General features: G+C 48.8%; 1 protein-coding gene across 2 annotated transcripts in view; it reads right to left on the reverse strand.

The window, feature by feature from the left end:
* Window positions 1-13,403, reverse strand: part of LOC149365148 (dorsal-ventral patterning protein Sog-like) — a 396,279-nt gene that overhangs the window by 217,346 nt on the left and 165,530 nt on the right. For both annotated transcript variants that reach the window (XM_089575239.1, XM_089575238.1), the window contains exon 2: window positions 6,945-7,048. In XM_089575239.1, coding sequence (XP_089431365.1) covers window positions 6,945-7,048 — 104 coding nt within the window. The remainder of the gene's footprint in view (window positions 1-6,944; window positions 7,049-13,403) is intronic.

The raw sequence follows: 13,403 nt of genomic DNA on the forward strand, positions 1-13,403 counted from the left end.
GATGGCAGGTGCTTGTCGTTTCTAGTTTCGTCCCGCTCATTCGGCGATTCCTGACCGAACATAGTTTTCCCGCATCAGCAAGTGCGCGATTCAGTCCGCTGGTGTCATGGCGTCGTGGACTTTATCCTGTGCCGTGCGAGAGTTCAACATCGCTCAACGGTGAATCAATTGTACGGTTTAACGTCCACAACGGGGCCGCCGTAATGGAGCGCTCCGGATTGATCGACACCAGCTGTGGCTCTTTGACGAGCACTGACACTGCGCAGCACAGCACACGGGGCCTTTTGCGTTTCGCCTCCATCTAAATGCCGCGCCTGGAATTGGACCCGGTTTCTCCGGCTCGAGACCCGGGTGCAGAGTCGGAGGACCCGGTTTCAAGGGTAGCCAGTTTGAAGCATACTACGTCCAGCACTGTTCCCCGCTGGCATGGAGAGGAAGTTTGCGCAGCTTCGCCCACTATTGGCGCGCCCCGATCCCCACGACCCGCCGCGGTGGGTTAGTGGCTTTGATAGAATTTTGAGCCCAAAGTCGCGAGGTCAAATCCCGGCCGCAGTAGCCAAATTGATATACGGGGCAAAATGTAAAAACTCCCATGTGCGAAGGCACTACACGTCAACGGACCTCAGTCGATAGACATGAATCCACAGCCACCCACTACGGCGTCTCTCATAGTCCATGTTAACTATATATCGACGTATACCTATCGTGTGAAGCTGTACTTATCGTGTAGTCGGCGTCAAATGAATGTAGGCGCATTTATACTTAAGGGAGATGCCCTGGCGTTCCAGTGGTACTTATGAAATGCCCATAAAGTAGGGATCGAACAGAAAATATACGTTTTGGATGGAAAGGATTGAATGTCAAGTTTAATCTGCATTAAACTAGAATACGTGCTGCAGTTACGCGTAATGTAGCAAGCGGCTCTATTATGTACGTATACAAGCATACTGATTAAGAACTTTTGGTATGAGGGCTAAGTTGGTGACGGATATTGTAGACGTAAAAGTGCTTGATATGCCTGATTTTTGTCATTATTAGGGAAGTTCCGGTCTACGAACAACATGCGTCAAGGTGACGTGGGAGACCATCGGCATACTGCACAGACCGCAAGGCCGCCCTCGTAATCGCGAATAGCGCAAAACAACGCGTCAAGGTCGTATCAATAAACTATTTCTTATTACAGCATGCCTCAAACCACGTGGAAATCCTCCTCTGGCGTCTTAAGAGCATATTCCGAGCGTTCCAGACACCAGCGTCTCTGTAAAACGCTGCTTCTTTCATCCGCAGCAGGCTTATCGTCACGTGCAGTTTTTCTGAAATCCGCGGGAGGAAAGCGTGGTGGTGGTGGTGGTGAAAAACTTTTATTTACAAAGAGAGTTTGAGGGTCAAGAAACCCTGCTACATGGTCGGTATCCTTAGTCCGGGACACCGCATGACGAGGCCCCGTCTCGCGCCCGCTTTACTAGAGCCCTTTGAGACTCCAGTGTGGAGCAGTTGAGGAGGGCAGTCTCCCATGCCTCTCGGGTGGGGGTAGGGGAAGGGGGAAGGTGAGGATTCCGAGTACATGCCCACATAATGTGAAAAATATCGCAGATCTCTCCACAGTGCGTCCTGACCAGGGCCAAAGTGGACTTTGTATTTCCTGCGTAAGGAGGTCGCTCAAAAGAATGCGGTCCATGGTGCTGCTACGGTAGGAGCTGACGGGAATGTGTGAGGAAGAAGTCGCCCAACACATAGCACACAAAAAATGGCTGAGTGTTCTCAGGGTGATTACTGATTAGCGCAGCCACACGGCTACAAAGGACACGGATACCCAATTTTGACGCAGTCTTCGCCTTTGATGAAAAATGCTGCCTTCTCCAGTGTTGGGATAAGGCTTTACCGCCTGGTTGGGGAAGCCATGTAAGTGCTCAAGTTATGAGGTCTTCACTCAGCTCCGCTTTGCCTGCTGATTTACTCTGGATGGGGATGCTGATGCTCTTATTTTGCCCCGCTACAGGCCACGCATGGATAGCGCCTTCGCAAACAGTGCATAAGTATATCTTTCAGTAGCAGCCTCATGCTTTCTCTTACTACCGGAACCCCAAACTTTGCTCCTAAATACTTCGCAATTTCCCTGCTGCGCAGTGAGTGGATAGCCCCAGAGGGAACGCTACCGGCCCACTGAATGCACTAAGGCTGCTGTCTTCTTGGCAGCTTCCCTTCGCTACCTTCTTCTTATTTCTTTTGGGAGATCAAGCTGCCTGAAGCAGGATAGTTGGCGAGATAAGACAGCATTGGGCCGGCGAAATAAGATAAATTCAGGGGGCACTTTGACTGTCTAAAGTGCGTAGAGGCGAAAGCGTTTTCCGCACCACTTTGACTGCCACAGTGGCACTGGTGACGCCACCACTGGATGACGTCACATATAATTGATGACTAAGTAATGACAAATTACTAATTAATGAGTAATTACTGATTAATCACTCAGCACTAATTGACTGTTAATTAATGGCGCTTAAGCTTTCCCTTTAGGAGTGGCCTAAGAATGTCCACCCTGAATACCATCAATCCCGCCGAGTCGCGCGAGCCAAAGCTCTCCATAAAGAATATGGCACTTTAGAGGATGTGCGCTGGGTGGACGTCGCGTGTGGTAAAGACCGTTCAGTAGCTGTGGCTTACCATCCAGCAGCCCCCCTATTTACCCATTTCATAGACCTACCTTGTACCCCGGAAGAAGCAGAGGAAGCAGCTATAGCAATAGCCATTGCCCAAACCAATGCGGCTTATATACTAAGCGATTCCAAAACAGCCATTCTTAACTTCGCCCGCGGACGCGTCCATCCCCCCGCGTGGCAGATATTGAGAATGTGCACCCTAAATCCCGATAGGCGTATTGAGCTCGTGTGGGTGCCGGCTCACTCTGGCAATCCCGGAAATGAGGCCGCCAATAACATAGCCCGAGGACTTATTTGCCGGGCAAATGGCGACCCCAGCCGGGATTTCTCGAGGGAGCGGGCACACACGTTCTCAGAACTAACTCAACAAGCACGCCTTGCCCGTCGACTCTATCCCCCTCCCCACCCCCGCCTATCCCACTCCCAACAAATCCTCTGGAGGCGACTCCAGACCCGAACTCTTCCTACCCCTCAGCTTCTATCCCACTTCCGCCATGTTTCCCCAGAGTGCACTCTCTGCGGAGAACCGCACGCCACCCTAGACCACATCCTCTTCGGCTGCCCTGCCGATCCTCCCCCGCAGGGACAGCCCGCCATCGGTACATGAGAGGAATGGGAGGCCCTCCTTGCGTCGCAGGACCCGGACGCGCAACTTCGCTGTATGAACCGGGGTGCAGTGCCATGCCATGGCCCTACGTGGCCTGGACACATGCGCGTAATGTGAGGGCTGTGCGGTGGCCCTGAGATCTTGTACGGTCCAAACTCACTTGCTTAATAAAGTTTTCCATCCATCCATCCACGGAACGCCGCCATCCGTTCGGCGCGATGCCTTGCCCTTTGAACGCAACGCTTTTTGAGGAAAGGAAATGGCGCTGTAATTCTTCGCGACAACAAGAAATACAGCAGCCGGCGCAGACAAGATCAAGAACGCCTTGATCCGCAACCTCAGCGACGAGGCGATCGACCAGCTCACGGCGTACCTCAACACGCTGTGGGCAGAGGGAGTGGTGCCGAAGGAGTGGAAGCACGCTGTCGTGGTTATGATACCCAAACCCGGCAAGAAGCTTCAGATTGAGAACCTGAGACCAATTTCCCTCACGTCGTGCCTTGGCAAATTGTACGAGAGAATCGTCACCAGGCGAATTGAACAATCCCTGGAAGACGAAGAACAGTACCCGCACAGCATGTTCGGCTTCCGGGCGAACCTGTCGACGCAAGACGTCCTGCTGCAGATCAAGGAAGAGATCATAGACACGGCACCTAGAACTGGCGAAAACATTATCATGGCCCTGGACATCAAAGGGGCCTTCGACAATGTTAGCCACGAGGCCATTATGGAAGGCCTAAACAACGCCAACTGCGGAAGAAGAACTCACGACTACGTAAGATCCTTCCTGTCAGAACGCACAGCGACAGTGGGATTGGAAGACCTGCGAAGCGACACCTTTACCACCCCACGTAAGGGCACGCCGCAAGGATCCGTAATCTCACCAGTGCTTTTTAACATTGCAATGATCGGACTGGCCAGAAGACTCAGCAAGATCGATGGCATCCAGCACGCGATGTACGCCGACGACATTACGGTCTGGGTGAATCGAGGCTCGCTAGGACAAAAGCAAGAGAGACTGCAAGAAGCAGCAACGTGTGTAGAAGAGTACGTGAGGGAAAGGGGCCTAGCCTGCTCCACGGAAAAGTCGGAACTTCTTAGGGTAGGGTCCAACCCTACCAAGGAGGAACTGACAGTAAAGTTAGAAGGCCAAAATATACCAGAAAGGGATATGATACGCATCCTGGGCATGTGGATCCAAGGAAGCAGATGTACCTACACAATTAACCTACTCAAGAAGTCAACAGAACAAATAAGCCGCATGATAAAGAAGGTATCACAGAACAGAAGCGGGATGAAAGAAAGCGACACGATCAAGCTCGTCAGAAGCCTGATAGTCAGCAGAGTCACGTACTCGTTGCCATACCACCGCATGACCAAGAAAGACAAAGAACAGACGGAGGCGCTGCTAAGAATGGCGTACAAGACGGCACTCCACCTGCCAAGAAACACATCAAATGAAAAGCTGCTACAAATGGGCCTAAACAACACATTCGAAGAACTAACGGAAGCCCAGCTAAGTGCGCAAATAGCCAGGCTCCAGCAGACAGCCACCGGCCGCAAGCTCCTAAAGAGATTAGGGCACAATGTAGAAGGGACCGTGGATAGAACAGCTAGCATTCCAGACGAGGTCCGCCAGACACTAGACATCAGCCCTCTGCCGAGAAACATGGATCCCAACCTCCATGCCGCTAGAAGGAAGGCCAGGGCAGATTATGTGAAGCGGAACCTAGCCACAATGGAAAACACAGTATACACAGACGCGGCCCTCTATCCATGGGACCACAGGACCAGAAAGTTCCGAGTCGCGGCAGCAGTGGTAGACCACATGGGGGAACCAATTAGCAGCGCGACATTAAGAAAATGTACGGTAACGGAGGGGGAGGAAGCTGCCGTAGCTCTAGCGGCGGCCGAAGGTTACCGTAGGAACAAGTCTTTGATAATCCTAACAGACTCCAAAGCAGCATGCAGGAACTACATACAGGGCAAAATAAGCAAGGAAGCGCTGAGCATCCTCCTCGAAGCAAAGCTTCCAAATAAGACCTTAAGACACAGGATTTTCTGGATACCGGCACACACCGGGATAGAGGGTAACTCGAGGGTAGACAGCCTAGTTCGCGAGATCACGAGCCGAGCAGGGCAGTCAGAAACCCTGGAGGACCCCATGACGGTGGAACCAACGTATGCAGAAATATTGAACTACCACAGAGGGCGGAGATTCAAATACCCACCACCCCACACATCATTAACACAGCACGAGGCGGTTTGCTGGCGGAGACTGCAAGCAGGGACTTTCCACAATTTATACATACTACATAAGATGTTCCCTACACAATACAGGGACACATGTCCGTGGTGCGGAGCAACCCCCACGCTATATCACATCAGATGGGAATGCGAACGAAACAGAGCATTTCACAAGCTAAATGACCCGAATGCGGAACAATGGGAGGGCCTGCTGACCAGCAGCGAGCTCACGGCCCAAAGGGCACTGGTGCAGCACGCCTGCGAAGCAGCAAGACTCAGCGGTGCCCTGGAATAGGGGCGCCGACCTTGTGAAGAGGCCGAAGACATGAAGACATCGGCCCACCGCTAAAATCTGATTTTTGGAGCTATAAATGTTTTTCACTCACTCACTCACTCACTCACTCACTGTCATCTCGGTGGACACCTTAACCGCACCGTACAGGAAGGGAGGAAGTGGCAGTGAAAGAAGAAAGAGGGGCCATAATGAAAAAAACTGAAAATTGTATTTGAGGAAAGGAAATTACGCAGTACTGTCTCGCATATCTCGGTGGACACCCGTCAAAACGCGGACACACCTGTCGACACACGGCTGCCGACACGGATTGCTAACGACAGCATGAGGCATTAAAGGCTTTCGCCTTAAAAGCCCTATAGTTCGCAAGCACAACCATTTGCGCGCTGCGCTTTCGGGCCTCTGCTCCTTGTCATGCAAACGGTAGCTTGCCGTAATGTGACAAAATAGAACGGCTCCTATTAATGCGAAAGCATTACTGGGCTATATCGGCGGTGTCGTGTCTGCACAATGTGCCGGCAGCAGTTGAGGCCAACTCAGAAGAGGTAGCGTCAAACGAGTGGTTGTAATAGAATGAGGATGATGTGAGGATGCTGCGCAGGAAAACAAAAATATAAATCGGATGAATAGTGAAATAATTAGAGCCAAAAATGTTGAAGAAGTGGGCGGGGCCAGAGCAAAAGTGGCGCCAAATTTGAAAGTCCGGAATGAATACTGAGATGAAACGAGAGAAAATGTGCTGTTAATCGAAATACAATCAATAATGAATAAATATGGAAAGTGTCAAAAATGAATTGAAGTGAATTAAGGTGCATTAACTGTTAATAAAGGTGATTTAATTATGAATTAAGCTGATATAATGTGTTTTATACAGAATTAATGGTAAATTAAGCTGGATTAAGGGTGAATTACGTTATTTGAATGTTAGTTAAATGTGAATTAATTGTGAATTAAAGATAATTTAAATGAATTAATTGTGCATGAAGTGACTAATGAAGGAACCAATTAAAAACAAAAAGCAACTTGAAATGAGGAGGCGTCATTGGTTTCGCATTACTCCAATGCGGGCTACCTCAATGATGTCGAATTTTTCAAGCATACTGATTGCAAAGGTTACGGATAAGGCAAGGTGCATACTCACAGGGGTGCACTCGCAGCGAACGCAGTACAGCACGCCGAACGGAGGGCCCAGGTCGGGACGCCATCGCTCCTCCAGCTCGTACGTCAGGTTGCCGAACTGGCAGTCTGGGAGAAAAGAACAGGGAAACAATTAGTGGTTTTAGCGCTTTTTGAGGGAAGGAAGTGGCGCAGCCTCAACCGCGCCGAGAGGGAAGGGAGGAAGGTGGGAGTGAATGAAGAGAGATAGAGGGGCCGCAGTACGGGGCTGCGCAGTAATTTCGACCACCCGGGGATCTTCCACCTCCGCTGACGTCGGACAGCAGACGGGCGTCGTTTTGCGTTTAGCCTCCATCGAAAAGAGAAGCCAAGAAAGCATGAATTCGACCTCAGCCAGTCGCCTTCGTGGGGAGTGCATCCACGCCTATTCACAGACACACGCAAAAATGAAACTGGCGGTGGAAAAAAAAAAAAAAACCCGGGGTTTAACTCCGCTTAAACCGAAGTGTGAGCTGACGTTAAATGGTGACGCCGCAAGCGACACCATAGCAACCAGATGGTGCAAATCTCAAAGCTGTAAAGTACTTCTTCGAGGGTGGCCCGGACCAAATTTTTGGAAATTACCTGGGTAAAATTTGGAGGTCGCCATCGCGTCTGGCACAGTAGACTGTGATTGGACATCGATTTTGGATACATCGGCCCTAGCCCAAATTTAGGGAGGGGCCTGGGCCAAATTCTTGTCGCTTGGCGTCACAGTTGCTATGGCAAAGAGCGATGCATAAGTAAGATGCACAAGCAAGATTTTCGCTCGGCTCTTGCGATCGTATGAGAGCTTTCGCACTCGAAAGTGAAATTCGTCCAGCCTGCGTTTAATCCATCCTCTATGTAGAGCGAGAGCTCCATCTAGGACATTTTAGTACCGCAGCACGCGTCACCCCGTCCGGTTTATTCTGATCAGCATTACAGGCAGCTTAAACTGTTGATGACAAGTGTTGAGTGCGTGGCACACAAAGTGACGGCAGCCCTGCTGGAGGAGGGAAGACGCACGCTTCTGGGCCTCGTCCCCTCAGAGGCTGCACCTTCGTCACCTCCTGCTGCGACACGAGCTTCAGGGCAGCAGTATCTTTTTAGGTCAACCTCTTACGGAATACACCGGGCATATACGGGAGTATTTTGCCAGACATCTGAGTGATTTAAGTAACTTCGTGTGCAATGTAATTCATTACTTTTCTGGTCTAGTAATTCAGTAGTGTAATGATTAATTTTAGGGCAGTAATTTCCGGAAGGAGTACTTAATTACTGTAGAAATTCCTTTTGTTAAAGTGGACAACTCTGCCGGCAAGGCTTGGTATCTCGTACGCCGGCCTCGGAAGCAGAAACCGCGTGCGCCAAGCCTGGGACAGTGTCAGGAATGCACGTGGGTGTGCGAGGGGCAGACAGAGGTGAACACGCCGTGTGGTTCCTCACCATATTACATATGAATACGCCAGCGTCAGCTTGTCTTTATCAAAAGCCATTCAAGCTCTGAAAAATTTTTTATGCCTCTACTACACGCACCGAAGTCGGCGGGCTAAATGCACGCATAGTAGGAGTAGCATGTGAAACCTTTAAGCTGCGTTAAAGAGTACGTCGGCCAGACCTGTAGGTGCGCAAAGAAACACTGATGGAGCGCTGTAACAGTGGTTTATGTTTTATGGGGTTTAACGTCCAAAAGCGACACAGGCTATGAAGAACGCCGTAGTGGATGGCTCCAGATAATTTCGACCACCTGGGGTTCTTTGACATGCACTGATATCGCACAGTAGACGGGCCTCTAGAATTTCGCCTGCATCGAAATTCGAGCAGCGCGGCCGGGATCGAACCCGCGTCTTTCGGGTCAGTAGCCACTGAACCAACGCGGTGACTGGAGTAAAATGATCCCTTTAAGCCAGCGCGCAGATATCTCTCTATCCTACATGCCTGTCTTGCTGTTTTTTTTTGTTTTCTTTTTGCCACGGTCATGGCCGCCTCTTCCGGCTGCGCCCGTTCCGAGAAGCATCCCGTAAGCGTTCTGCAGGGACCCCTGACGGTCCTGACACGCAGCGCCGCAGTTTATCTGCCAGCTTCCACAGCTTCCACAGAAGACACGACAGCGAGGACGCAGCTCAAGAAAGCGCGCAGAGCAAGGACTCGTTTAAACCACCACAACTGCTAGTGTGTTTTGCAGAATCAGGAGGAGAATTGTGTGGACTACGGAGCACTCTACAGTTGAAAAACTAACAGCGCAGCCAAGACGACGAACAAAAAAAAACACAGCGCTCAGTACGTGCCTTTCCCTTGCCCGTGTAACTTCAGCGATCAAAGGTTGCCAGACTAGCAAGCTGTCCGCAAAAGAAACATAAAATAATTAAAAATATGTTCCGCCCCAGATGAAGTTAAATTTTTAGGAACTGTAACTTGACGCATAGCAAAATAAAGTACAATAAGCAGTTATTATTGGACATTTGGGCTCTTTCAATTCGCCTCGCCAAGCACAACTGCAGTTATTTTCCACTTTTCAGAAGGATGGCCTGGGAGGCCGGAGAAGCGGCCAATCTTCGTTTTCATGCGCGACGGTGCAGCCACTGTGAAAAAAGGCATTCGGCACCGCCTTAAATTTTTCCCATCTGCAGAACGAGTCGTCAGTTTCCAAGGCAACGGCACCTGCACAGCCCTGTGGCTGAAAACACTCAGCTACCTCGAAGACTGCCTCGATATTGTGCTTAGCCCACTTGGTGCTACAATAGGGTACTCGTCTTTTCAAAGAAAACAGGAAATAATCGAGGCTTAGCGCTAAGTCACTGTTTATACGAAGAGGGACTGCGCATAGCCTTTAATTGAAAAGCCGTTCCAATTGGCTGAACCCCCGCCCTCACTCTACTACACTCTCTTGTTTACTTCTGCTCTCAGTACTTCACGAGCTCGGTCGCCATCATCATCATCAGCCCGACTACGCCCACTGCGGGGCAAAGGCCTCTCCGATGTCTCTTCTGTTGACCTTACCCTTTGCCAGCTGCGGCCTCCGCATGCCTGCAAGCTTCTTAATCTCATCCGCCCACCTAACTTTCTGCCGTCCCCTGCTGCGTTCGCTTTCTCTTGGAATCCGCTCCGTTACCCACGAGGACAAGCGGTCATCTTGCCTTCGCATTTCATGTCCTACCCGAGCCCATTTCTTCCTCTTGATTTCGACTAGGATGTCATTAACCCGCGTTTGTTCCCTCACCCACTCCGCCCGCTACCGGTCGCTTAACGTTACACCTATCATTTTCCTTTTTATAGCTCATTGCGTTGTCTTTAACTTAAATGAACCCCTTACGTCAGCCTCCATGTTTCTGCCCCATAGGTGAGTACGGGTAAGATACAGCTGTTGCATGCCGTTCTCTTGAGGGATATTACTCAACTGTCATTCATTATATGAAATAACATGCCATAACATGTAATAAATTCATTTGCTTCCTGTATAGATAATAAAGGCCAAATCGATGCAATATTTCTGGATTTTAGCAAGGCATTTAATAAAGTTCCTCATGATAAACTAATTTTTAAAATGAAAGAAATTGGCATTCCTGATAGTTTAGTGACATGGATTACTGCATACTTAAAAGACCGCAAACAGTTTGTTGAAGTGGGTGGACTACGTACGGGCTCTCTTCCAGTTTCATCCGGTGTTCCCCAAGGAAGTGTTTTGGGTCCTCTGCTTTTTCTTCTGTATGTGAATGATATTGTTCAAGTTGTTAACCCACCAGTGCATATTCGATTGTTCGCTGACGATTGCGTTCCATACCGAGAAGTTACAAATAAGGAAGATCAATGTGACCTGGACAGAGCTTTGAACAATGTTTTCGAATGGTGCGACCGATGGGGCATGATTCTGAATGCTGATAAATGTGTTTATATGCCGATAACCCGAAAAACCGTACGTCATAGCCACACATATAAATTAGGCTCTCTCCCTCTTAAACAAGTATCCAACTACAAATACCTAGGAGTAACCATAAGTAGCAACCTATCGTGGAACTTGCACATAAACAATATCTGCTCAGCTGCATTTCGAAAACTGTGTTGCTCAAGGCATAAACTAAAAAATGCTCCTTCTAAAATTAAGCTACTTTGTTATTCTTCAATAATTATGCCTAAACTGGAATATGCATGCATAGTGTGGGACCCGTATACTAAATTTAACGTAAAAAATCTGGAAAGAATACAGAGAAGAGCCGTCAGGTTTATTTTTAATAAATATGCAAGGACTGACTCCCCAACCACTTTAATGGAGATTAATAAAATTGAACTACTTGAACATCGGAGAAGAAAGCTTAGGTTAGAATTTATTTCTCTCTTATTACATAACAAACTTGGTTTGGATCCCTCATCATACTTAACGCCGGCACCAACCAGACAAACTCGTCAACACCATCCCACTTCTCTAACCCCTATATTCGCTAGAACAGACACTTACAAGTTTTCGTTCTTTCCACGCACAATTACAGATTGGAATCAGTTAGTTAAATCATTGTCTCATGAGTTTTAACCAATTATTGCTGTATTGTGTTGTTCTTTTTTTTTTTTTTTGAACTGTTGCGTTTTGTGCCGTTTGATTGACTTGTTCGCCCACCCTGCTTGGACTCAGTGTCCGCAGTATTTTGTTAATAAATAAATAAATAAATAAATAAACAAATATGCGCTTCACCCCGTTCTTATTCTTCTAGTTATTATACTTTCGTGGTCCGGATCCTGCCGCCACTACCTGCCCTGAGTACAAGTATTTCCTTACCACTTCCAGCACCTCGCTACCGATTGTGAACTGCTGTTCCCTTACGAGACTTTTGAACATTATTTTGGTTTTATGCATGTTAATTTTTAGACCCACCGTTCTGCTCTGCTTGTCTAACTCATTGATCATGCTTTGCAGTTCATCTCCTGAGTGACTCAGCAAAGCATTGTCATCACCGAATCGAACATTGCTGAGGTGTTCTTCATTAACTCCTATCCCCAACTGTTCCCAATACAGGCCCTCGGTCGTTAGTGATAAAATCGCCATAGTCGGTAGCAGGTAAATAGCCAAGGGGAGGAGGCGGATCCTACCACCCCCCGAAACCAACCAAGCTCTAAACCGCTTCGCCAGGCACTATCCCGAAAGAACTGACAGGACGATCATGAAACCTGGTGCAAGACAGCTACGATAGCAGTTAATTATAACATTCTCACTCCGATTAATTTTGGGGGTGGCTAGTGGCAGGCCTTTCTTGAAGGCAGCTGGCTTTCTCACTGCGTCCTTGAATTTAATTTCGCCGTTGATTTTTCCTTCTGCAGCTGCGCGGGCTTCTGGGGGGCGCAGGACTTGTGGAGGCTTAGAGGCAGGTGTGTTCGTGGTGGGTTGGGTTGGCGGCATCCTGCTAGCTAGGATGGCGCGCTGGGGAGGTGGCTGGTGTTCTTTGGAGGCTTCACGCTCCAGCCATAGTAGCACGCTGGCATTTTCGAGAAGTTACACTGCTACTGCTGTCACAGTAAAAAATACTGGCTGCTTGGCCGGTCGGTAGCACAGGCCGTCAGTAACAATGTACAACCGATTCGGTCTGCTGAATCAGCCGCCCCGCTTAGTGCTTTTCAATGACCAAAAGATATATTTGCAAAACCCTCGTGTATTGTCGGAATACGCCTCTCTGAGTGAATGAACGCTCAAACACCATATACTATATGCAAAAAGAAAAAGAACCTGAGATGGGTTCACCCGCTTGACTTATCGAACTGTGACATCTTCTCTGTGCATAGCCTCGGACTTCGGACAGCCAAATGGCTCCATAAAAGCGCAATAAACGCTGCATTACCGCCACAGTTTCTTTCAGTCATTTTTTTACGTCCCGCGATATCTAATTATTAAAACGTCCTCGAAGCCGCAGCACTGATATTTATTTATTTTGATAATGAGCATGATTTCGCGTATCGAATCATGGCCGCACTGGCCGCGTTTCTAGCAGACGAAAAGTGTGTGTTTGAAGATCCGAAATTGAAAAGGCAATATGCTTTCCTCCAATGGCGTGTCTCGCAGCGTCAACATGCGTATTTGGGCGGTGAAGGCATACAGTCAAAGACTACACTGGAACACACAGCTGTCTGTCGAGAAATCGGATGAAGCGGTTGTTCTGAGACTTCAAATGTCGAGTCGTTAGCGGTAACACAAAAGCGAGCAGATACGGAGCGCCGTCTGGTAGATCTGACGAACGCACTCGTGCAAATGAGCCATGAGTCAGGTGTTACAAAGTTCCATTAATAACGGTGCAGCCCATTCTGGATTTTGCGCATTTTCCCATTTAACTTCTTTTCTTGTATCGTACAACGCGGCGAGGCGTGCACGTCCGGGAATTTAATTACTTGGACAGTGAGAGACCCTGTTTCAAGTCGGTCTATAAATGGAATCGCTCTCCTTCTGTGCCAGCAAAAAAGTGAATGCAGTGGTTTAGTAATTGGA

Source organism: Amblyomma mixtum, chromosome 2 (genome assembly GCF_055824585.1).
Source record: "Amblyomma mixtum isolate Tamu chromosome 2, ASM5582458v1, whole genome shotgun sequence".
Taxonomy (NCBI): Eukaryota; Metazoa; Arthropoda; class Arachnida; order Ixodida; family Ixodidae; genus Amblyomma; species Amblyomma mixtum.